This window comes from Mycteria americana, chromosome 7 (genome assembly GCF_035582795.1).
Source record: "Mycteria americana isolate JAX WOST 10 ecotype Jacksonville Zoo and Gardens chromosome 7, USCA_MyAme_1.0, whole genome shotgun sequence".
NCBI classification, from domain to species: domain Eukaryota; kingdom Metazoa; phylum Chordata; class Aves; order Ciconiiformes; family Ciconiidae; genus Mycteria; species Mycteria americana.
The window spans coordinates 59637600-59662192 of record NC_134371.1 but is presented as its reverse complement, the minus strand read 5'-3'; the positions used below and the strand labels follow the sequence as shown (position 1 = coordinate 59662192).

The 24593-nt window shown below is 60.6% G+C and overlaps 1 protein-coding gene across 1 annotated transcript; it reads left to right on the top strand.

Annotated features, from left to right (window-relative positions):
• Window positions 1–4493: 4493 nt before the first annotated feature.
• LOC142413116 (phosphatidylinositol 3-kinase regulatory subunit alpha-like) lies at window positions 4494–24291 on the top strand. The gene is made up of 9 exons (XM_075509160.1): window positions 4494–4576; window positions 5250–5949; window positions 10317–10412; window positions 10661–10738; window positions 19638–19769; window positions 22624–22825; window positions 23193–23278; window positions 23614–23656; window positions 24198–24291. The coding sequence occupies exons 2-9, from the start codon at window positions 5634–5636 to the stop codon at window positions 24289–24291; spliced, it is 1047 nt and encodes a 348-aa protein (XP_075365275.1). The 5' UTR covers window positions 4494–4576; window positions 5250–5633.
• The last annotated feature ends 302 nt before the right edge of the window (window positions 24292–24593 follow it).

The following is a 24593-nucleotide window of genomic DNA, read 5'->3' as shown; positions in this document are numbered from 1 at the left end:
TGACGGGATTTTGGGGTAGCCCCAGCCAGGTGATCCCCTTGCAAAGGGTTTTCACATGTGTGTTTTGGGCTGGCAGCATCTGTCCAGCTGTCTGTCCGGCATCCAGTCACCTGGAGAGAGGTGGATGGATGGACACACTGCAATGTGCCAGAGATGAACCTGGCTTTGGATTTGCAGATGGAAGTTACTGGATGTTGCAAATTTGTGCTGAATTCATCACTCCCTGCCTCCTGCTGGGGAGAGATAAAAATCTAGAGGAGACAAAAGTTTTTGACATCTTGGAAATGAAATATTTCAGTTCTCAGCTTCAAAAGGACTCAAAGCATTTTGGCTGGAGAACTGGGGAAATCACCAATTCCCCCACCCTGGGAAGGACCGGGCAGTGGGACCAAGCAGTGGGACCCTGCGGCTGCAGCTCCCGCTTCAGGGGAATTCTCCCCATTTCCATGGCTTTGTGCAAAACCACAACTTGAGTCCAAAAAATGGGAGCTGCCCCATCTGGTGCCATGATCTGTGCCACGCAGGGTCCGGGGTGTAAATATGGGGGTGGTAAGCGGGGGCTGCAAGCATGTCCCAGCGGTGCATCCCTCCGGTGTGAGGCCCTCAGGGTAAGGATGTGACCCTGTGCCTTACGGAGCTGATTTTAATCATGACGCTGTTTCTAGCTGTGTGTTAATAATGCAATTAAAGAGGGGCTCCATGACATGTCACTGCCCGTGTATCGGGCTGAGCTTCTTCCCGTGCATTTACCCCCCGCAGCGAGTCCCCCCGTGCCTGCCCTGCCGCTGGCCGCCTGCCAGCACCCTCCAGATAAGGTTTTCTGTTTCTCACATGTGTCCAGGCTGGTAAATCCCTCACTAATTAATTAACAGGGGCCGTGTAGAGGCACCAGCTGCTGTAAAGCCGAGCCGGGTGGGTTTGGAGATGCGGAGGGCTGCACCGCGGGGTCGCGTCAGGACAACCCCATGCCCGAGCGCTGACGGTCTGGGGACTGCAGCAGGCGAGAGCTGCGCTGAGAAGCCTTTGCCGTCTTCGTGCCGTCATCTCGCCAGCGAGGACGGCCGGGGCCGCCTGGTTGATGAAGCTTTCTCCTGCCATGGGCTGGGGTGCGGGACCTGCCCCAGCTCGGGGCTCAGTGCCAGTGTCGAGGGGCCATCGGTCCCCGGTGCCGTGCCGGGATGCCCCGCACAGCAGTCTCTCCTCCGGCGCTCGCTCCGGCAGCTCCTGGCACCTGCCATGCTGTGAAGTTTCAACCCTGCAGAGAGGCGCAGGGAAGAGCCCCAGTGCCAGCCCCGGGCAGTGCCCCGAGCCTTTCCTTATGCTCCTCAGGTTTTTTCCAGCATCTCCCTCCCCGGGTCAGGGGCACCTCCAGCCCAGCCAGGCAGCTCGGCGGTGGTGGCACAGCGTGGCTGTAGGAGCGAGCGGCTCCCGGCTGCCCGCAGGCACCGTGCTGGGAGCTTGTTTAAAGAAGCACTTGGCTCTTCCTAAAACAAAACCCACAGAGGCCAGAGCTCGCTCCTGGGTACCCTGGGAGAAAACGAAGAGAAAGGGAGTTTTCCTGCTCCTAAAGAGAAGAGAAAGCAAAGCGTGGCCCCCTCCAAAGGGGGGAAACAGAGATGAAACCAAAAAAGCCGACTCCGAAATGTCAGCGGAAATCAAACATTGTTTCTCTCTGATTTTTCCAGCTGGGAAGGGCCCAGCCCTGTTTCACAGCCTCACTTACTCCAGCCAGGCACATTAACAACTCTATTTATGCTCTATTTATTCACAGCTGTGTGGCTAACTTCCCCTGGCCGCTGCCGGGAAGCACGGGGCGAGCACGGCCAGCACATCTCAGGGCTGGGTAGCCCCAGAAGCAAAGAGGGGAGCAGCGAGGCCGCCCCTGCCACTTTGGGAAGGCTGGGACAGGCAGCCGAGGCCGGTGCCTGCCAAGCATCCCCTGGAGATGCTCCCACCAAGGGCTGTCCCTGGGGCCAGGAGAGGAGAGGGGCTTGCAGCAGGGCATGGGGACCCCAGCAAGGAGACATGTCGTCCTCCCCGCCATAGCCCCGTCCTGGGCTGTATGGATGGTGAGCAAAGCGGGGCTTGAAGGGGAACGTGGGGTGCAAGGTGCAAGGATACCTCCCCTTGCACACCCCGCAGAAAAGCAAAGGCCAGTCAAGTCAAAGGCAAAGCTCTCATTGCAATGAGTGCTGCTCATTAAGCAAACGAGGAAGGATCTGTAGCTAATAAGGCCTGACAGGCAGCTCCTCTGCTTGCTCAGTAAATAGCAGCGAAGGCCTGAAGCACCTTTTACTTCTTCATAGGGTGCTCCGTGAGGGCTCTCTGCCTGCTCTGGGGGATGCACCCACCTCTGGGCTGGAGTGAGGTGGGGGGGTTAAATTAACAGCGGAGGGGTGACGCAGGGTGAGGGGCAGCCCAGGGTGGGGGAGTTTTGGAAATGATCCTGCTGCAGTGCAGCTGGAGTGGGGGGGGGGCGAGGGGTGCTCTGAGGGCTGGGGGATGTCTGGAGGCACGCAGCGAGGAGGGGCCCTGGGACAGGAGGGCTGGGGTGATGCTCGGCCCCATCCGGGGGGGAGGGGGGCAGTGGGACTGGGCTCCAGCAGGAGATGGTGCCTTTGGGTTTGGGGACCCTGAGGCACATCGGGATGGGAAGATGTGTACTGCTGGGTGTGAGGGATCCCACTCAGCAGCCTGGGAAGAAGAGATGGTGGGTGTCATCCCAGGGTGTTCCCCTGCCCCAGAGCCCTGGGACTGCGTTAATTCCTGGCCTGTATGTAGGGTTGATCCTAGGATAGGATGGGTGGTAATATCAGATGGTGATGTACCCACCAGCCTCCCCAGCTTTAATCCTCTCCCAGGAGGAAAACACATCCTCGCCTTTCCCTGGGCAGCCCCTAGAGCGCCGGCACTGTACCCAGCCCTGTTTGGCTTGACAGCTCGCGTGGGAGAGACTGGGGAGACCAAGCAGGGCTTTAGGCACTTGGCAAAACCCCTTTGTCCCCAATGGGGCACAGGGGACACGACTGGGGCAGCCCCAGGCAGGGAAGCACGACGCGAGGGGAGGGCAGCGTCCGGCTGTTTGCAGCCGGGCAGTAGCCAGGAGGGACTCCAGCTCCGTCCCGGCAGCTGTGGCAGCAGCGTGGTGCCAGCAGGAGCGGGGTGCGGGAGAGAAAAAAGCCCTTTTAGTCCTCGAAGGCCAGCAGCTGGGCTGGACCCGGGCTGGGGAGCGGGGCAGTGGGGGCTGTGTGCTGCCTGGGGAAATGCAGCTGGAGTGAAATCCCCTGGGATGCTGCTGCCCTGCACCGTCAGGCCACACACTGCGGGGAAGGGAGGGCGGAGTATGCTGAAATTGTGAGTGAGAAGGACCGTACATCTCCTGCGTTGCTCTGCTGGCCTCTGTGCCTCAGTTTCCCCAGTTTTCCCAGCCCTTCCTCAGCACCTGGGGTGCCCCCTTGGACCTTGTGTTACCCTGCACTGCTCCAGCGCTGGCCTGGATTCAGCCAGAGTGCATTTCCCAGAGCTCATGTTTTAGGTACCGTCTATTTTTAGGATGCCCAACCTGCGGCAAAGTCAAGGAGCAACTGCCAGTTTGGAGAAGTCAGCATGACTTCTCCAAGCAAGGATTTCAAAAAAAAAAAAAAAAAAAAAAAAAAGCCCAAGCCTCTGCACCTCTGGGAACATCACATCAACCTCACCGTGCCTCATGAACGATCAAATATTGGGACAGCTTGTCCGTGCCCCGTGACTCACTGAGACGTGAACAACCGCAGAGCAGAGGCACCCTCAGCATGGGTGTCCCCCGGCTGGAAGTGAGCTGAGAACTGATGCTCTTGTCACATGCCATGTCACTACTGTTGCCACGGGCCAGCAATGTGTGTGCCCCCGCTGTGGCCGAGCTTGGCCCTTTCCATATGAGCCCTACCAGCCCCCTCCAAGTTCTCTGCCCCGTTATGTTTTAACTATTGCCTCGTTAATTTTTAAGGAGCCTCGCTGCACGCAGGAGCTCTGGCAGCATCGCGCTGCGCTGTTTTATGGGGTGCCCAGCCCTTACCTTGGGTCTGGGGAATATTTCTGGGCAAATGCTCAGGCGGAGAGTGAGGAACCGGAGCATCCCTGGACTGGGATTCTCCATGGCAGCTCCTGCCTGTCCTGTGGGTGTTTTTGATCCCGGGTAAAGAATGGGGTCCTAGGGGGAGGGGGGGGGCGGGGGGGCTGGTATGGGGGAGGGGATCTTTGGGGTGCTGGTGCTCCCCTGTTCTTTAGCATCTCTAAGGATGGATGGAGACCCATAGATGGGGGGAGGGGGTCTTCATCGCAGAGAGGAGGCAATTTGGGAGCAGAGATGCTGCATCTGGGGATGAAATCATCCGCCTACTCCTACAGTTCCCCCCCTCCCCGGTAGCCGGGTGCCCCCCCCCGCCGCAGCGCGGCGGGGGGGGGCACCCGGCTACCGGGGAGGGGGAGGAGGGACGCTGACATCACCGCCGGAGCGCGGCTCGGCGGGGCCGGGGCGGCCGGGCCGGCTCCGCTCCGCTCCCGTTCTCCGCTCCCGCCGGGGGAGCCGCCGCGCCCGGTAAGGCTGGCGGGGGCGGAGGGTGGCGGGGGTGGAGGGGGCACAGCGGGAGGGCTCTGGACGGTGGGTGGGTGGATGGATGGATGGATGGACAGACAGACGGACGGACGGACGACCCCGCGGCTGCTGCTCATCATCTATCCGTCCCCCCATCCATCCCTCCGTCCCTCCATCCATCCCTCCTCCGCGGGGTCCTGTGGGAAGCCGGGGGGAGCAGCGGGTGGGCAGCAGTACAGCCTTTCCCCCGGGCAGCATTCCTCCTTCTCGGAGGAATATTTTAAAATGTACCAAAAAAAAAAAAAACCCACCCAAAAAACAACCCACCCAAAACCCCAAACCACCTCAAAATCCTACATCTTCATCCACCGGCTCCATGTAGCGATGCCAGGCTGGAGCTGCTGGAGGGGAGCTGCGTGCGGCGGGAGGTTTCTCAGCACATATGTCTATTTTAAAAGCCTGTGGTGTGATCTCTTGCCCTACTTTCCAGACTCTTGCCGATACTTTCCTTGCATGCAGCGGCCGAGCCCTGCTGGCGGGAGCTCCCCGGGAAGCCGGAGCTGAGCGAGCCGCTGGGCTCTCCCCGGTGTCCGGTGGCTGGGATGGGGGACAGGGCGGTGGGGTTGGGGTCGAGGCAGCGGTTTGGTCACTAACGCGCTGCCTTTCTCTCCGGCAGAGAGAGGGAGGTCCCCATCACCGTGCGGGTGAGACCAGGCTGAGAAGAGGACGGCACGTTCGTACCCAGCACCCCAATGAGCCTCATTTGCTCCCCTCCATTTGCCCCGGTGATGAAAAGGCTCCCTCCCCACGCCTGAGCCAACGCGGCCGAGCCCCGGGCACCAGCGTGGCTCTGCAGTGATTTTGGGGCTGGAGGGGTCAGGAGCCGCTCTCCAACACGGAGATATTCCAACACTGAAATTTTTATTCTGCGTGCACAGGGCAGGGAGCGCTTCCATCCTTGCTGCGTTGCCCCAGCCCGGCCGTACCGGCTCTGTGTGGCACCCCAGGCCCCCGATGCCCGGCCGGATTCGGGCAGCGTGACCTGCACCACGCCATCACCATGGCCTCCTCGGACGGGCTGCAGTACCGGGCTCTGTACGAGTACCAGAAGGACCGGGAGGAGGACCTGGCACTGTGCCCCGGGGACGTGCTGACGGTCAGCAGGGCCGGGCTGCTCAGCAACCCCGACTACAAGGACGGGGACGAGCGCAACCCCCAGGGTTGGCTCCACGGCCTCAACGAGCGCACCAAGGAGCGCGGCGACTTCCCCGGCACCTACGTGGAGTACCTGGGCCCTGCGCGCATCGTCACCGCCACCGCCAAGACCAGGCCACGGCCCTTGCCCCCGCCGCCTGCCGGGACCCCCGCGCCCTGGGGTGAGTGCTGCGGAAGCGGGAAGGTGGGAGCCCGTGGGTGGGTGTCCCCTGCAAGACGGCGAGGGTGGCGTGGAGCCCAGGTGGATGCTTGCTTTTGGGATAGCTCGGTGGGGATCCACCCTCGGGATGGGGATCCAGTCCCAGAAGAAGGAGCCGCCCTGGGAATTATCTGCCCCAGTGCATTGAGGCAGCCGCAGGAGGGGCAGGGGGTGCCTGTGGTATCAATTCCCCGCAGGCAAACGCGCTGCAGGGATTGCTCCTCTCCAACATCCTGGGCTGGCTGCTGTGCCAGTGTGGGATGGCCAAGGGGGTCCGCATCTGTGAGAGCACAGAAGAAGATGCAGGAGCCCTTTGGCCCCCCCAGGGAGGAGCAGAAAGGCCCACGGCAGTCCCTGGGGACCTTTCCTTCCAACTGCTCTACTCCCCCCCATTGCAGCACCCGATTCCGGCTGCTCTCGGTGCCCGGGCGAGCGCTGGCACCCCGCCAGCTCCCGGCCTCACGGTCACTTTGTGCAAGCTGGGATGGGGGACGGTCTGGGCGCACGGTGGGGTCAGTCCCCGGGGGGCTCCTCCATCCCTGGGGGCTGCAGCACGGCGCTGGGAGGAATATTCGGCAGGGCCCTTCCTGGCATGGGGACCCTGGCCATTTCTCCACCGGGATCTGCTGAGCTTGTGGAGCAGCTCTGCCCTCACCACTTACCGTGGCCAAGTGCGTTGGGGCTGGGAGGAATTTCACAGCAGTTGCATAATGTACCCAAGCTAAAAAAAAAAAAAAAAAAGGGCAAAGTAAGAAGCCCCTCTTCCAGCCAGGCACGACCCTGCAACCCCAGCCAAAGCCGTGGTGCTCTCCTTCTGCGGGATGCAATGGAGGAGACATTGCAGGGGGAACAGCAGCACCACCTTTAGCCGCAGCTGCCCAAAACCTGCCCGGCTGCTATCCCCGCACCTCGGGCACCCTCCTCACCCAGTCTGGAACCAAGGTGCAGATGTGGTAACCGGAGAGGCTGTTTCCCTCCTGGGCTGGCTGCGCATGGGGGGGGTACCTTGGCCCTGGGTTCAGAGGGGCACCCACTGACAAAGAGTTCATCCCCCTCCAAGATATGGTTCAAGGCCCCCTTGCCACCGTGATTTGAGAGGGTGGAGACCACCCAGCCCCTGGGCTGAGCACGGCTGGGCTTAGCTGGCGTGGGGCAACTCCTTCCCCTGACATCATCCACCACTGCGTATGGGGTTTGCCGTGCGGATCCTGCCGCTCAGCCCCCCCAAACAGGGAGGCAGGGATCCTGGACACCCCCTCTGCTTCCCCTCACCGAAACAGGAGTGCTCCTCCCTGACCGATGCCCGGAATGCGCCAAGGCAGACCAGGTCCTGGGTCGGCGAGCAGCTATGTGCTGCCATCGCAGCGGCCAGGAGGCCACTTTTTGGGGGTGAGCCCCCTTTCCAGCCAAGCTCACTGGCACGCGAGGAGCCCTCTGCCCCTGGCTGTTTGGCGGGCAGAGCCCTAGCAAACTCACCGCTGTAGGGTGGACAACTTGGGTCAGACAGAAGCAGACCCAAGAGCTCTCCAGCCCCATTTGCCAGAATTTTTAGAGATGGTAGAGCGTGGAGCCACCCTCTTGCTTCTGCCCCTGCTGCCCATCACTGTTGCCTCGTGCCTGCCCCGCACAGAGGGTGGTGTGGGCTCCTCTCCAAGGGGCTGGGAGATGTGCCCAGGGGACCCCTGCCCACAGGTGTCAGGGACACGGCGATGCCCCACAGATCCAGGCATGTCTCCAGCAGCAAGCGCAGCCTGGCTGGAGAGCCTGGCCGGTACGGAAGGTCTCGGCGCAGGAGCCCCAGCCCTGTGTACGCTTGGGCGAGAGGATAACAACTTAAAACTAAAAAAAATGTAAAATTGAGGGGGTTTTAATAGGAAAAAAACCACTAAAACCAGATTTTGGGGGTAGATTGAGGAGGGTGCTGCCATCTGCAGGACACGCTCTGGCCGTGGCCTTGTGTCCAGCCCCACTGTCCAGGGGGACGTTGGGTGCTGCCTCCCCGGTGCTGTGCCATGGGGTGCCCCTCCATGGGCCGCCTTTCCTGGGGCGATGCCGGGGTGCGTGGGCGCCTGGCAGGGGACACTCACGGCCCACGACCACGTCTTTCTGCAGCAGCAGAGCCGCGTGTACCATTTTATGTCCGTTTAAACTCAAACCTCCTGGCTGGCGGGATTTCCCTTAGAGTAAAAATCTCCAACGTGCTCTTGGAAGAGAAGGGACTTTTTTTTTCTTTTTTGGAAAATTCTTCCTGTACTGTTTCCATTCCCACATGGAGGTTTTGAGGGACATTTGTTTTGGCTGGCTCGAATGCTTATTTTTCTGCGACAGCGGCGTACCACCCTGTATGTCCTCGGTGCCCACGGAGCCCCGGTGCTGGCTGGGGACCCCGGGGACCCTGAGCAGGGTGAAGCCCTGGGGGGAGCCCTGAATGGGAGAGATACACTGCATTTCCCAGCTGTGTCCCAGAGCCAGGGCTGGCTCTGTGGGGAGGAATGGTCTTTTTTTAATTAAATAATATCCTAAAAATGGTTCTGCAGTGGATCTGAGTCTTCGGGGGACTTCCCAGGTGCTCGGCAGCTGTTTTGCCCCTGCCTGGTTGTCCTGGGCGGCATCACTGCTACAAGGCATCACCTCCGCTTCACCCAGGGTTGGAGCCAAGCGGTGCATCAGGATGCTGGGGTCCAGCCTGGCACCCTGAGGGGAGAGGATGGGCTAAAGCTGCAACCTGAGCTTGGGGCCATTCCTGCTGTTTCCAGCAAGGAGAAACAGGGGATTATTTTTTGCCATCACCGCCTTTCCCCAAGCCATCGCCTTGGAGGCCAAAACCCAGTTTTCCCTAATTAAAAAACCACCCGTGTGGTGGGGACATTTTCTATGGGCTCCCAACCAACTGCTTGCTTTAAACCTCGAAATCTTCCCCGTTGCCACCCGAGGCACCCGCACATCCCCGTCAGGCAGCTCTTGCCAGGCTCGGGGGTCACAGCTGCGCCCGGGGACTGGATCAGGGGAGGTTTGCACCCCTCCCTGTTCTCCAGGGAGCACCAGGGCATCACCGCAGTCAAGATCAGAGCCTGGATCCACCCATCACAGCCAGGCTGTGTTTTTGCAAAAGGTTAAAGGCAGCATGGCCCTGCCCAAAGTCCCTTTTTTTTTCTTATTCATTCCTTAAAATTGTTATGGGTTTATTGGTTTCAAAGATCCCTGCCTTCTGCCAGGGAGGAAAAAACAAAGACAGAATGAACCTAACAAGGGAGTTGGCCGGGTTGGAGAACGCCTTGCTGGGGGGAAAAGTCACACTCGGGTTTTATTTAATTTGCTATAATTTTTTTTAATATATTTCCAGCAGAACAGATCCACTCACCACATAAAACAGGCAAAGAGCTCTTGTCACATCAGCCTTTCCAGGTGCCATCTATGCCCCGGCGGTCACATGCAGTTCTGATGTGCTGTGGCCAGTGGTAGCCCCTGCCTGCTCCTGCCAGCCCCCTGCCCACCACCTTCCCAGGGGGGTTCAAGGCCACTAACAAGAGAGTGTGGGGGGGAAATCCCAGCACTGCACTGCCGGGGTCTCTGTCGGGTATAACCCACACAGGTGGAGGGGTTTATCAGCTGGGGTGATACGAAGGGATGGATGGATGGATGGATGTTGCCCTGGGGTAAGGAGAGCCGCTCTCACCCCTGCCAAGGGGTTTGCTCCTCTCTGGCAGGGTCTGGGGTGAGGTGTTCTTGGTATAAAGCCCAGGAGCCAGCAGCACCTGGGGATTTGCGCTGTGGGAAGCCTGGCCTGTGTTTGGCTGAAGGGCTCCTCGAGGGCCGGTGGAGGTCTGTGCCAGCCAAGGGGGCGGCTGAGTCCTCTGTGGGCTTGTGCTCAACTCTGTTGTAGACAGCAGAGAATCCAAATGGGTGAGAGCTGCAGGGAGCCGTGTCCATGCTGGGTATGGATCTGGCCCCCCAGCTCCTGCCTGGTGCTGCTAAGGGCTGTGGGTGATGAGAGGGGACAGTCTGAGTGCCATGGGAGGAGAGGTGGGGAAAGGATTTTGTCCCGAAGGAGCTCCACGCTCAGGGCGGGATGCTCCCTGTGGGCAGGGTGTGTGCCCGAGCAGGTCTTTGCATCTTAGCAAGTGGCTGAGCCCCTGACCGTGACTCTTAATGCAAAAAGAGGATAAAATAAGGGAGAAATTTTCCAAAATTGGGCACGTGTGAGCCAAAGTGTTGGTTGTGGCTGTGCCAAAGCAGTAGCTTGATCCTGTCCTGGGGCAGCCAAGGAAAAAGGCTGGAATTCCCACAGGCAGGAATTTCCAAGCCCCCTCTCCCATCTCTCCATCACAGGGCTCCCTGGGCAGGCAGAGCTCACCGAGCACCCCAACCTCCCCGAGCAGGCGCTGCCGACTGTGGCCAGGCTCATCGAGGCGCTGGAAAAACAAGGTATGGGCAGCCATGGCATCTGTCCGCAGGGCGTACATGGGTGCACGCATGCAACCACCCGCTCTGCCCGTGTTTCGGACATGCCCTGAGAGCATTGCTAGAGCCAAGCCTCTCCCCACGCACCCCAGTGCCCATGCAGCGTGGGCAGGGCAAGGGAGCTTGGTGGTCTCAGTCCCTGCCTGCTTCCATTGCGCTGGAGGGAGGATTTGGGGCTCAGGACTGACCCCTCTCTCCTGGCTGCTCCCTAGGTCTTGACAGCGAGGTGCTCTACAGATCTGCTCCCGGGGCGCTGGGGGATGCTGAGCTGAAGCAGGCTCTTCTGGCAGGTAAGTCCCAGAGCCGCGTCCCTCCCCATATCCCCGGTCGGGAAGGGGGCTGTGGCGGTGATGCTACCCAGGCACAGCAGGGATGGGTTACTGGCTCCGACCTCATTATGGCCCTAATTACAGCTCTGTAAGGCCCTGCCTGCGTGCGAGCCCCTCTCTGCTCCCCCAGTACCCCGGTGCGATGCTGCTGAGAGGGATGTGGGTGCAGGGCTGGAGCTCTTCATTAGAAGCTCTATTGTTTTTAGGGAGAAAAATGTTTTGTTTTGCAAACCTTTAGGGTTTCTATTTGAGAAGCAGGGCAGGGAGAAATCCTCTTGCGGGTGCGACAGAGAAAAAGAAAAGGGGAAGAAGCAGCTCATTTTTTAGGAGAATGGGAAGACGTTTTGCAGGACTGGGGGGAGGGGGGCATGAGCAGGCTGGGGAGGAGGGAAAAACCATCTCCCCACCCCTGCTCCTAAATTCACGGCTGGGACGGCACGGGGGCGTTGGGGATGTGATGGATGCAGAGCGCAGCTCCGATGCGGGGGGCTGCGTGGAGCACCTCCAGCCTCCCGGCCGCTGCGCCCAGCGGGCGGCACTGTGGCACCGGCCACGCTGCAGCCCCGCACGGCCCGGCCCGGGCACCGCGGCCGCCCCCGCCTGCCCTTGGGACAGCGTCCCGGAGCTGCCGGCCGGGGCCTGCGGCACGGCACGGCACGGCACGGCACGGCGCGGCGCGGCGCGGCGCGGCGCGGCGCGGCGGGGGGGGCCGGCGGCTCTGCCAGCGCCGGGAGCCGGCAGCAGCCGGGCCGTGTTGCTGGGGAGAAGGGCTGTGATGAAATCGCTATATTAAGCAACATGACCTCATCGCTTCCCCCGCGCACCGGGAGCCGAGTCCCTGCCGGGCGGGGGACCGGGCTGCGGAGAAGGAAGGGATGCGGGAAAGGAGATGCTGGGGGTGCCGGGGCTGCTCCATCCCCGGTGCCCGAGGAGGGCTCTGCTCCCCCGGGGATGATGGGGGGCACGGTGCACCCCACCACCCTGCTCTCCCCCCCTTGCAGAAGCCCCTGCTGCAGCCTGGGGAAGGCAGGAGCGGCGGGGTGCCCTTTCGCACGGCCTTGTCCCCCGGCCCAGATTTCCCGGCTGAGTCCGGAGGAGGTGAAGGCACCCGGAGATCAAGCCCCGCAGCCCCGGCTGCCCTGGGCATTGATGCCCAGGCTGGGCAGGGGCACCGACAACAGCATGAGAAGGATGCTTTGCTTTCCGAGCACGCAGGAGTTACGGGTCCTCTGTCCTCCCTGCGCAGCCGGTGCAGCATCCCCAGCAGGCACAGGGCTCCCCGGCAGCACCACAGCAATCACTACCGAAATCCTGCCCAGCCTCGGGAGACTCCCCCAGCCCAGAGGCAAAACCCACTGACTTTGCTGGAGCTCTGAGCAGCTGCTGGGTCCGTCCGGGTTTTCATCTCCCACTGCAGTACCCAGCAGCAGGCAGGGAAATGCCGTCATGGTTTTGAAACCATTTGAAAGACCTGAAAAATCCCCAATAGCCCTGAGTGACTTGATGCTTCCAAGCCCCCCGTCTCCTCTAGGACCTAAATAAGCTCTTTTATTTGGCGACTCAGGGGGCTGCCCCGTGTGCTCAGCAACACTGAGCTGGGCAAAGCTGGAGCTCCCCAGAGCTGGCTGGAGGGGGTAGGACATGTCACAGATTTGCTAGCTCTCAGCTGAGGGGGCTGATGCTCAGCCCTGCCAGAGGGATGCTCTGCAAACAGGATGGGGATGATGTTCCTGCCAGGGCCAAGCATCCCAGCAGTGCCCAGGCTTGGCAGCCTGCTCCCCCCTGCAGCCTTCCGTGGACCAGAGACCCAGCGGTGCTTCCCCAGGGCCCTCCTGGAGCCCAGACCGGGCTGGGGAGGGCAGGAGAGCATCTCTGCTTTGGCTCCCATGTAGACCTTTTCATTGCATTTGGTGGAGTAAAACATTCCTGCCAAAAAATGGGAGTTTGCATGCCCCATGCATGAGACGGCAGAGGCGAGGGTTGCATTTCTCTTCTTCCCGTGCTCCTGATGGTCCATCCCTCCAGCACCCCATCTCTGCCAGCAGCCCGCCTGCAAAAGTTAAGCTCCATCTTGGGGAATGGGGAGAAATCGGAGCCGGGGCTGGCAGCGGCTGGAACCGAACTGTGTCTTGGCTGGGGGGGAAAACCGGGTTCCCACTGGGGGTTTCAGCTTCCCTGCGAATACCCAAATCACACTGGTATTTGGCAGTGGTGGCAGGAAAACTGCTAGAGAGGGCAAGGAAAAAGGAGCAGGGGCTGGAAGAGTTCGGGTGTTGGTTTTCTAACCCCCAAACCTTAATGTGTCGGAGAAAACAGGGTGTTTTCTACACTGAAAGAGCATCTGAACTCCCTGTGGGGAGGAGGAGAAGGTTTCTCTGGGGACAAGGAGCCATGCAAGTCAGAGCGGTCCTGGCTGTCCCGGGGAGCCCATGGGCATCGTGTCCCTGGGGCCGGGCAGCGCAGGCACCCATCTGAGCTGTGCTGATCAAACCCTTTCCCCGTCCCTGGCCCTTTCGGAGCCCTTACCCACGGGGAACCTAGCCTGACGGGGCAGCCCCCAAGCTGAACATCACCCAGGCTTTGGGATTAAGGTTTCCCATCCTCGTGGGGCTGCAGCAGTGTTGGGCACAGTGGACCTGGATGCAGTGCAGCTCCACATGGCTTTAGAGCCTGGGCTGAGCCTGTCCCCATCCCAGCGCTGGTGACATCCTGCAGGACAGTGGCATCTGACCACTGGCACCAAGCTTGGCATTTCCATGTTGGATGATGCAAGAAAAAATATTTATAGGTGAAAAAAAAAGAAAACGAAGACAGAACTCATGGATAAAGGGGGGTCAGTGAGCCAAGCACCGCCAATGCCACCTGGCTGAGATGCCACCAGAGCCGGTGGGTGAAGCACGGACTGAAGGGTGGTTGGGCTCGCAGCTGGCTTATGCTGGCTTGAGAGAAGAATTAATTGTTTTAGGACACTCGGTGCTCAATTCAGACCCTTATGCCCCAAGAGGCAAGCAGAGCCATGTGACATCACTGAACACAGGAGTCAGAATCACACAGCGGCACCAAAAAGGGACTTAACGAAAAGCCGCAGCCCCATGAGGGACCAGGGGGACTCACCAAAGAGTTGTGGGTGATCAGCCAGCCAGTGGCCCTGCTGCAGCTGCAAGGAAAGAGTTATGGGCAGAAAAAGAAGAAGAAGGTAGAGCTTTAAACGGCAGCAGCAGGGTGCAGCACTCGCCCCGGCTGCCCCCAGTGCTCCCTGCAGTGCCCAGCTGCGGAGCTGCTTCACGGCCTGGGGGCATCTCCGTGCCTGTCGTGCCAGGGGCCACATGCTGACCCCGAGGGTTTCCAGCCCCCAGCACTCCTGCTGTCCCCTGTGTGTGGCTCAGGGGCTGTTTTGAGCGCAGGGGATGGGGCAAATTACCTGCAATGTCCCTGCGGACAGGAGGTGTATGAGCCCCACTGGCACCCAGGGGTGATGTCCTCTCACCCCATGCTTGCTCAGGGTCCTGCCCGCACCCCTCTCCCCCTGAGATGTGCCAGGCAGCTTTCTCCTCATGGCTGCCACTGAACCTGGAAACATGGGATCTTCTCTGGCTGGTGGCAGCAGAGCCGTGGGTGGGCTGGTGGGTGCTGGAGCCCTTTGGAGCTGAGGGACCCGAGCTCGAGGAGGCTTGGTGTGGGGATGGCTGGAAAGTCATGCGTGGAGTGTCCGGGCAGCGCTTTGCCATCACTGGTGAGGGATGGTCTGAATCTTCATCCCTTCTCTCTGGTGGGGAATGGGGTGCAGAGATCCTGCAGCACCCCCCCCCCTCCCATGGCTCCCTGAGTGCCCCATATGGCTCAAATGGGGCTGAACCCATCCAGCACTGAAACCTCCCAGATTTTGGGTACTCCATGCCCTGATCTGGGCTCTGGAGTCCATCAGCAGACGCAAACGCCATGAGCCTTCCCCAGGTAGCACTGGGAAAAGCCTCTGTCACTGGCAGGACCAGGCAGGAGCTGCCTGCACCCTGGGGTGCTGGGGCAAATCCGGCAGCAGCGTGAGGCGGATTGGAGCCGGTGTCTCCAGGCGTGCTGTGCCTGTGCTGCCATCCTGCGTGCTTTGATCTCGGGCCCCGGCGCAAAGCAGTCTGCCTGGAGACACGCTCACGTGCCCGGGAATTAGGTCAGGGCTCGGTGGGGATTAGCGAGCGGTGGTGGGCCCGGGGCTTCGCTGGGACTGCCGGGAGCTGCTGCTGGGCAGAAAGGGCTGGGCTGGAGGGGGGAGCAGCCCGGGGAGCCTCACACTGCTCCCCCCATCATTGAGGCACAGATGCCCAGGGAGGGAGCGCATCCCCATCCTCATCCCTGGGATGCCAGAGGGGGCTGGAGGCTCCCCAAGGACTCTGGTTTCCCCTGACCAAGCTATTAACCCCACCACGATGACTTTACTCCCCAACCCGAGGTGCCCCCGTGCCTGCCGCGCTGCTTTTTATTTATACCTGCAGTGGAAATAAACCCCGCGTCGTCAGAGCCTGGCAAGAGGCATGAGCTCATCTCTTATATTTGGTGGTGACGAAAGAAGGGTAAATAAACGGCAGCAGCGCAGACGTCCCTGCCAGACCCATCAGGGTGAATTGGGGGTGAGCTTTTGCCATCCCCTCCCGTAGCTGCTGGGGAAACTGAGGAAGGGAACTGCTCTCGGGAAGCCGAGGAGAGGGAAGGCAGCCTCACTGGGCACCCTTGAAAGGGGGTCCCAGCACCCCTGCCCTGGCTGAGTGCAGGCTGGGGGTATGCCGAGGTGCAACCCAGCTGGGAGGGTGTTGGGGGCTGCCAGGAGCTCCCACGCATGGGCAGGGGATGTCCCGGCAGCTGCCAAGTCCCCAGCACGAGGTACCAGCGGGGATGTTGAATTAAAGCTGGGGAAATACTCCCTGATTCGGTGCACAGTTCCCCAGTAAACCCTCACTGTGGGATACCCAGGAGCCTCAAACGCCTGGTGAGGTCTGGGGGATGTACAGATCCTTGTGCAGGCAGCATCTGCGTGGATGGGAAGGTATAGCCCCCAGGACTGGACAACAAGGACATCCCTGGAGCACCAGCTGACGATTAAACCTAAAATGTCCAGAAGGGGTAGGGAAACTCCCAAGTCAGTATTTAAGTCAGCCCCAGGTATGGGTGGTTTGGGTGCCCCTCTACCACAGGGACCCCGCACCCACGAGCATCACGCTGCGGCAGCACTTGGTGGCCAAGGTCCAGCTCAGCCTGCAGGACTCCCTGCTGCGAGGGGCCGTGGGTGCTGGGCAGGGTCTGTCACCTGTCACCCCTGTCACCCACGCACTGCCCGGGGATGTGGGCGCAGCCGTCACCTGTGTCCACGAGCAGGGGACACCCTGTTACCAGGACCCTCTCAAGCTTCTTCTTGAAAACAACTCCCCTCACCACCATCACCTCCTCCCTGCCACCTCTTGGCTAAACATCCTCTGCATTTACCGCAACTCCAAGCTTACTCACACCTCCCCGGCTGGCTGCAGCTGCCGGGAGAGGTCCTGGCGTTTCCTGCCCAGCCTGACTCAGCCCAAAGCCCCGGCACCCCTCTGCCTCCGCTGGGATGCAGGGTCTGGCATCCCGGTGGGAGGAGGCTGGGAGCACCCATCGCTTTTCCCTCTGGCCCGGCAGCCATCCCGCACACCCCTTCCCCAGCCCCAGATTTATTCCTGCTTTTCATCCCCCATGGACAAGGGATGTTCTCCGCCGGTCCCCAGCTGCTTGCTTGCTCTGCTAGCAGGTTGTGTGCTGGAGGGGGTTGGTATGGGGTTGAGGTTGGGGTTTTGGGGTGTTTTCCTTCTGTTTGTGGCAGGCGCATGGAATCCCTCCGTCATTCCCCAGGGGAAGGGACGGGAACATCTGGAGAGCAGCGGGAGAGCTGTGACTCATCCTGCAGCATCATTAACTTCTTATAGCTGGTTATCATCTCCCTCTGATAAGGAGAGAGCAGCATCCGAGGGGTCAGGCCGGTGGTAATTGGCTGGGAAGGCTCCAGGATTAACCCTTCCCCAGCTGCCGGCCGAGCCTCCCTGAGCTGCCGGGGTGCAGCCGGTGCCGGGGAGCAGCTCGGAGCACCCCTCCATGCTCTCAGCACGGCGGGGAGCCCAGCTCACCACTGCGGCCCCGGGCAAGGAGGGGAGCTGGGGCAGGAGGATGCCACTGCATCTCCAGGAGGACGGGGACAACAGGCTATTTCTAGCCAACGGGCCAAGGAAAACGGTGCCATCGGCAATCGGGCCCTGCTAGCAGGGTGTAAATCCCCCCCCAGGTCTCCCCATCACACCTCTCTCTGAGTGTAAAGATGTTTTTGAGTCTTTGTTTGGAACCCGCTGAGCCTTCCCTTTGAACACCGCCCCCAAGCCCACACCTAACGATGCAAACGAGCTAATTAGGCGGCAGTGGAGCCCGGGGCTGATGGCCTGGGGCCAGTGCCCGGCAGCGGTCCCTTCCCTGCACAGAAACAGCTTGTGGCTGCTCTCCCCAATCCACACCAGCATCCTTAAGGCAAGTGACAGGTCCCTGCAGAAAGCTCCATGGCGGGCAGGGGGAAGCAGCCGGGCTCCCCATCCCGGGTAAGAAGGGGTTTGGGGTTTGCCCGGTGCATCCCACTGATGGGAGCAGCTTTCTGCAATGCAGCCCAAGCAACAAGACCCCGAGAGCCCCCGGCAGCATCCCTGAATTTTAGCCATGCACTAGGGAGTTTCAGCCCAAAACCGGGGCTGGAGCATCTCACAGGATCCCTGACCCCACTCTCCTCCCCCTGCCCAGCTGGAGCCAACCTGCCAGTTCACTTCTCCAGGGCAAGTGCTAGCAAAAATGGGGAACTGGCTGTCATTCCCCCGCAAAGCCCAGTAGAAATAACTCTTTTGGCCAGCTGAGAAGGTCCAGAAGTGTGGCTGGGAGATGGGAGCATCAGCATGGACCAGAGCGGGGCCGGGGTGCAGCAGGCGAGAGCTGGCACAGCCCTGCCCGCCTCGAGGATGCCGAGGGCAGAGTGGCCCATGGGGTGATGCTGTGACATCGGGGGGTGCCGGAAAGGCAGCGCCCGCCTTTGCCCTAGGTTGCATTTGGCCACGCTGGATGGCTGCCTGCCCCGGCGCGGTGGCATCTCTCCCAGCCGTCCCTGTGCTGCCCCTGGGCACGGTTCCCGGCCAGCCGGGTGCTTGCTCCTGAAAATGAGGTAGCGTCTCCAACGGCTGGGTTAAAGGCTTTGTTTCGGGCATTGGTCAATCTGTTTTCTCACCGGTCTCTCAGCCAAATGGCAGGCACTGTCCATAAGGGACCTACCACGGCTTCTTGTCCCCAAGCAGGCGGAGGGGGAGGCGGGCAGGCTCCCAGGCTGCCTGGCCCACGGTGAGGTCACCCCAAGGAGACAAGATCAAGGTCAAGGTGCCCAAAACCAGCCTTTACCAGGAGTTAGGGACCTGATCCCCATCCCAGCCCCGCTGGCCAGGCGCATCCGAAGCCTTGCCCTAGGAAACAGCTTTTCTCCACTCTTTTGGGCTTATCGCCCCAGAAGGGAGCACGGCCACATGCGATCAGCTTAAATGGTTGGAGTCTCGAGGCATTTTCTGCTGGAAAATGCTGGGCTGGGAGATGGAGCATCTCCCAAAATGGCACCAATCTCGGTAAAGCTGCATTTGGAGGTAAAGACCCAGAGAGCGGAGGGGAAGGGGGCTCAGAGCAGGACAAGCCCACCATCTTCTCAATCACAACACACCGGGCCATTTGGGGCCTGACACATAATCTTTAAGAAAGTGCAAAATTTTCTCTTTTTTTCAATATTCTCATTTAGAAGAAGTGAGAAATTCAGTTTCTACAAACGAACCATTTCAAACGATCCCAAATATCTTGGGCTTTTTTATTATCCCCACCCCCACCCCCCACCCCCACCCCAAGATTTCTCCTATGAGGACAATTTCAAAACATTGCATTTGGCTCCAGTTCGACTCAAAGGCAGATTTTGAAACCTTGAGATCTTTGCAAAAGGGACCGTTACCCTGCGGGCAGCCACCTCCCAGCCCGGCCGGGCTGAGAGACCTCCAAGAAAAACGCATGAGGCAATACCAAAGGATGCTGAAAGGGCTCTTCGCCCTGGACCCTGGTGAAGCAATGTCCCCACGCTGGCCTGGCCGCGGGGCTCAGATGGATGTGTCCCACCCTTCAGCTCCTGCTGGACCGTGGGACATTTCTGCTCGGAGCAGAAATTTCTGCCCCCGTCCCGAGCCCAAGCTGGGTGGGCTCAGCCTCCCCCAGGCGCTTTGCCCCATCCCTGGAGCATCCTTCACCGCTTCCCCCAGGGCAGCTGCCTTTCAGGGCACGTTCACAGTGTTTCGGGCTCGCTGGGGGTGACGTGGGCCTTCAGCAATGTGCATTGCCTGGGGACCATAACCCCGTTCCATGGATGCATTTTTCCAAGCAGTTCCTCCAGGGCTGGGGTTGGCACACGGTGCCTGGCCCTTGATGGCCCGAGAGTGCCTGGCGCAGCCGCTCAGCCTGTCCCATGGGCGCTATCCTGCAGTGGGGCCCCGGTGGGATGGCAAGAGCCCCTGCCCCACGCACTGGATGTATAGTGCACACGAAGCAGAGACATTGCCTCGTGCTCTCCATGGGCACATGGAACTCCGGGTCAGTGGAAACTGGGACAGGAATATTTGCTGGGGCGGGGGTTGGCAGTGAAATCATGGGCTGCCACATCTGGGGGATGGCGGCGTGGGCAAAGAAATCGGCACCCACGTCTGGAGGAAAGCCCGCAGGGACGGAAGAGCTCCAAGCTCCGTGCCGGAGAGGCAACACCATGGGCTAAGGGCTCTCGCTGGGTCTCTCCCTGCAGACGCCTCGGCCGTGGACATGGACCTGTACGACGCCCAGACGCTGGCAGAGGCCCTGAAGTGGTACCTCCAGGAGCTCCCGTCGCCCCTGATCCCTCCAGCTCTCTACAGCGACTTGGTCCACATGGCTCAAGGTAAGCACAGCAGGGCTCCCCCACGCCTGGGACCTTCGTGGGGCTGGAGGAGCTTTGGGAAGCCCCTAGAAAGGCTCTCCAGCATCTCCAGGGCGTCCCCTGACCCCATCCCCTGCCTGATGCTGCACTAAGGGCAGATCCCGAGAAGGACCACTGGGAACATCCCCTGTGCCGGAGCGGCACCGCAGCTTTTGGAGATGCTCCGGGAAAGCGAGGGGTGGCCCGGTGGGCAGCTTCGCCCCGCCACAGCATGGCCCTCTCCCGCTGCAGTGCCCGGAGGAGGAGGTGCTGCCTGCCAGGACGGGTGGCTGCCAAGGCTGGGTGACGCTGGCCCCAGAAGAAAGTGTTATTACAATATTTTGGCTCTGCTGCCTGGGAATTTTTTACTGTAATCTCATTAACTCTTGGCTTTATATGGGCATAGAAAATTCTTTGCTTTTTCAGCTTAGTGCCGTTAGGAAGTGCCTTTAGGTCCCTGCAAGCTTTCCAGCCTCTGTGCAAACGTACGAGACGGTCAAGGTTTTGATTTTATTTGAATTTTTTTCAAATAAACAGGGCAGGGCTTCTACCCAGGTCAGCAGAGTCCACTTTCCATCCCAACGGGGAGCCTGGACCAAAACCCATTTCAAATGAGTCCTCGCAGAGCCACTCGGCCCCTCCCAGCCCGAGGCCCCGTGCGCGCCACCGGGCACACACGAAGCCCTTGCCCACCGTGTTAGACAGGACCTGAACACCTTCGAAACCAGGATTTCCCCTTTCACAGCAGCTCCCATCTCGCTGCCAGTCACCGCAGTATCCTCCCTCCCTGTGCATCACCTCCCCGTCCTAAGCCAGATTAGTGCTTGGGCAGATCATGCTCTTGGCTGCCTTAAGAGGCAATAAAAGATCACCCGTGGCCAGCCCAGCGTGGCCTTTCCCTACCATGTCCTGGTGGGAAAAGGCAACGGGCTCTTTGTGGCCTCCGGCAAGGCAGGAGGGACACACAGAGAAGACGAGGGATAACTCAAGCCCCGTCCTCCCTGCCCTGCGCAGAGACACAGAGCCAGGAGAAATACACCCGGGGCCAGGGGCACCGAGATGCCGCCTTCCCCTCACCCGTCAGAGAGAGGAGAAATCAAAGGCTGCCTCCCTTCCAAGGATAAAAACGCAATTAGGAAGCAATTAGCTGGGTTGCCTCGTTAAGCGACTTCAAAGGGAAGTGCCTTTCCCCGCAGCCTGTGCTGGAGCGGGCTCTGCTCCTGGCACAACGGGTGCAGGAGGAGGAGGAGGGAGCAGGAACGGAGGCGAAACCAATGGGGATTTCTCTGGGGCTTTAAAAAAAAAATAAAAACACAAGTCTTTCAAGAGATAGTGCTGGTTTTGGCAGTCTGCCCTGCAAGCAGGCTCCTTCTGCCCCGCTCAAGGCTGCGGGCTAGAAAAGCGGCAAGCTGACCACCTGCAAAAGGAGGTCAAAAACATCCCCAAATTCCCCCTTTGGCTGTGGACCTTTCCCCTGCGGCATTTCCCCTGGGTACAAAAAGCAGCTGATTGGGGTAGGGGAGGCCTGGAGCGAAGCCAAACATCCCGCGGGAACAGCTTGTTGGATACGGGGGCACAGAAACACCCCACTGCCATCCCAGCTGGGTTGGGGACCTGCTTCGGAGGGGATCCCGGACCCCCCACCCCTCCAGCTCTGGTGCACCCCGGCCCCAAGGATGGATGCCCAGAGCCGGCTGGGCATCGGCCAAGCCTCAGCCCTGGTGCAAAGAGCTGCAGGGAGCTGAGTCAGCCCCCGGCCGAGCCGGGCTTTGAAGCCGGCTGGGAGCAACACAGCCTTGGGGACCCCTCCGTCCCCTGCAGATGAAAGGGCCGGGCCAAGGCGGGGATGGAGGATGGCTGGAGAGCAGCTGTTTCCCATGCCCGGGGCAGGACCGCAGTCCCAGGCCACTGAGCTCACAGCTCACAGGACCGGGGAGCCCCGGCCAAGGCTGCCAGAGGGCACGGGGACGGGCTGGTGGAACACCACAGGGCTGTGGGCTGCTGGGGGCGGCCGTGATGGGGGTTCTGGTGGCACCTCCATGATGTGCAACACCTTTAGGTGCCTGCTTTTATTCACATGGGCAACTCAAGTATCACTGGAAGTAGTTGTCCCCCAGCCAGCCCTCCCTGCTGCTGTATTTCAGATAGAGACCACGCTGGCAGGGCTGCAGGGACCCTGCCACAGCCAGGCCTGTAGCTCTCTGCCCAGGTGCAGCTTTTTTTCTCCTAAAAATCCTTTTCCCTCCCAGCTTGCTTTTTCTGTAGGGGAGGGCTGAGCCTTTATATTTGGCAGATCTTGCAGCTTGTGCCCATTTCCCCAGCTCTGCTTTGCTCTGCCTTTTCCATGGCTTTACTGTGCACCAGGCAGGGCTCTCGCAGTTTCCATCCGTTGGAGCAGCAGCGAGGGGTGCTTAGGGGCAGCCCCTCTAGGTGAGCAGCTCAGCCCCTGGTGCTCCCTCCCCGGCTGTGCTGAGAGGGGGAATGTGCTGAAGTCACCCTATAATCTGATCTGGGGTGCTGTGAGTGGGTAAATGGGGCTGGCAGCCTCCAGCGAGAGGCGGCTGAGACCCCCAGGGCATCACTTCTGCGTGCCCTGCGCTCCCTGGGGTACCCACGTGTCCCACAGCCTGTCTGTGGGAAGGGATGGGCTGCAGAGAAACAGTCGTGGCTTTGGGGGGAGAGGTTGAGGTCAGGTTTTTTCGGGGCTCTGTGGGGAGCAGAGACCTGCCACAGCTCATGCCATGTGTGCTGGCAGGTGCCGGGCTCCCATGAAAGGCAAGTGGATGCCCCGACCTCCCAAACTGACCTTTTTTCTCCTGTTTCCCCTCCGCTGCAGAGACCCCGGGCCTGGAGGAGTGCGGCCAGCGAGCCAGAGCCCTGCTGGCCCCCCCAGCCCTGCCGCAGCCCCAGGCACTGCTCCTGTGCCAGCTCACCCGCCACTTCTGCCGCCTCTGCCAGGGCACCCACAGGAGCCACCTCTCGCCCCGGCTCCTCGGCGAGCTCTTCGGAGAGCTGCTTCTCCGCCCTGCGGCAGCCAGGTGAGGTGTCCCTGCCACGCAGGGGACGGGGCGGGCGAGAGAAGGGTGCCCGCAGCCGGGCACGGGCACGCTGGCCGCCAGGCAAGCTGGGTTTGCTGGATGACAGCCCACCAGTGGCTCAGCTCCAGGGTTTTCCAAATGGGGAGGCCAGAGCTGGGAGACCCATCCCAGCTGTGATGCTCTGACATCATACCCGTCCCCACAGTGACCAGGCGTGATGTCACACATGGGACTGGGATACACAGCATCGCCTCAGTCCCACAAGAGATCCATCAGGGCGGCTGGCTCCTGCCCCAGGGGCGTGGGGGTCTCTGGGGGAGGCTGAGCTGCTGGCACTGTCATGGACCCCCACCCCTTCTCCCCGCAGCACCGAGGCGAGCCCCGAGCTCCGCGCGAGGATCCTCGAGTCCCTCATCGTGGCCGGCGAGGTGGCGGAGGTGCCAGCAGCCCCAGGTAAGAGATGGCCGGCTGGCAGCGGAGGGGGGGCAGCGGCAGTGAAATGTGGGGAGGCGATAGCAGCAGGTCACGGGGCGGTTTCGGCGGCCGGTGCGGTGACGGGAAGGTGCCCGCGTCCCTGCAGTGGTGTCCGGGCTGCACTGGCTCCCTGGCCGGGCACGCTGTTCCCATTTCCCTCCCTCCTTTCTCCTCAGAGAGGCTGGTTTGGGGGCATTTCTTTGCAGCCCCGCGGAAGGTTTGCAGCTGTTTTCTTGCTTAATGTCCCGGTCACTGCTCTTTGGTCCTGGTGTGGTGCAAGCGGGTCCCGCTCCCCCATTTTGGGGGCTCGGTAGGTGTGCGTGCTCGTGGTCGGGGGCTGCTGCGCAACTTGTTGTGGTGAGCAGGAATCTGGCTGCGGTCTGGGAGGAAAAAAATACCAACAGAACCTTAAAATGGCAGGATGGTGCTTGCTACAGGATCAAATCCAGGTTTATAATTTTTGACTTGCATTTAGTTTTCACGTGTGCAGAATCGCACCGCGTCCATCAACACTGCTGCTTCTCCCATGAGGCATCCCCGGGACGGGGACAAGGATGGGCACTTGTCCCCTACCTCTCCATGCATGGGAAAGGAGCTGGGAGCGTGTGTTTTTCTGCAGATCACAGAATCACAGAATCATATAGGTTGGAAAAGACCTTTAAGACCATCGAGTCCAACGGTAAACCAGCCTTCCCCCCCCAGGACTGCAGGTGTGCCCCTTTTATTACCAACACCAGCATTTGCCTCCAGCACCTCTTTGCTCTTTACTTCTGCTCTGGTCATTGAAGTCCCAGCCCTCTGCTGGCCACCTTCTCCTGGCGTGTCCTTCTTGCTTGATGGCACCTCATGTCCCCTCGGTGTCCAAAACCGAAGCGCGTGCCCCTTGTGCCCTCTGCAGCACTCCAAGGATGGGAGGCAAGCGGTCCATCCGGGTGGGGATGTACGTGGGAGGGAGGGAGAGTGCTCACTGGAGCACAAACTGCAGACCTTGAGGACTACAGAGGTCCATCCTGGTGGGATCCCATCTCCAGGCAGCCACCGAGATCCGGCTGTGTCCTCACACCGAGCTGCCCAGACCCCCGGGAGGCACAACTGCGTCCAGCCCTCCTGCTTGGAGATATGTCGGTGCTGGCCCCAGTGAATCCTGTCTCCTTGCCATGTATCTGCGTCCTTCTCATCACCCTGCCTCCCCGTGGGGCGGCCGGGCCAGGCAGGATTACAGCTCTTAATATTCCTCATATATCAGCCCCTTCAGAACTGTCATCTTATTTATTGCTCTCCCCCGAGCTCTCGC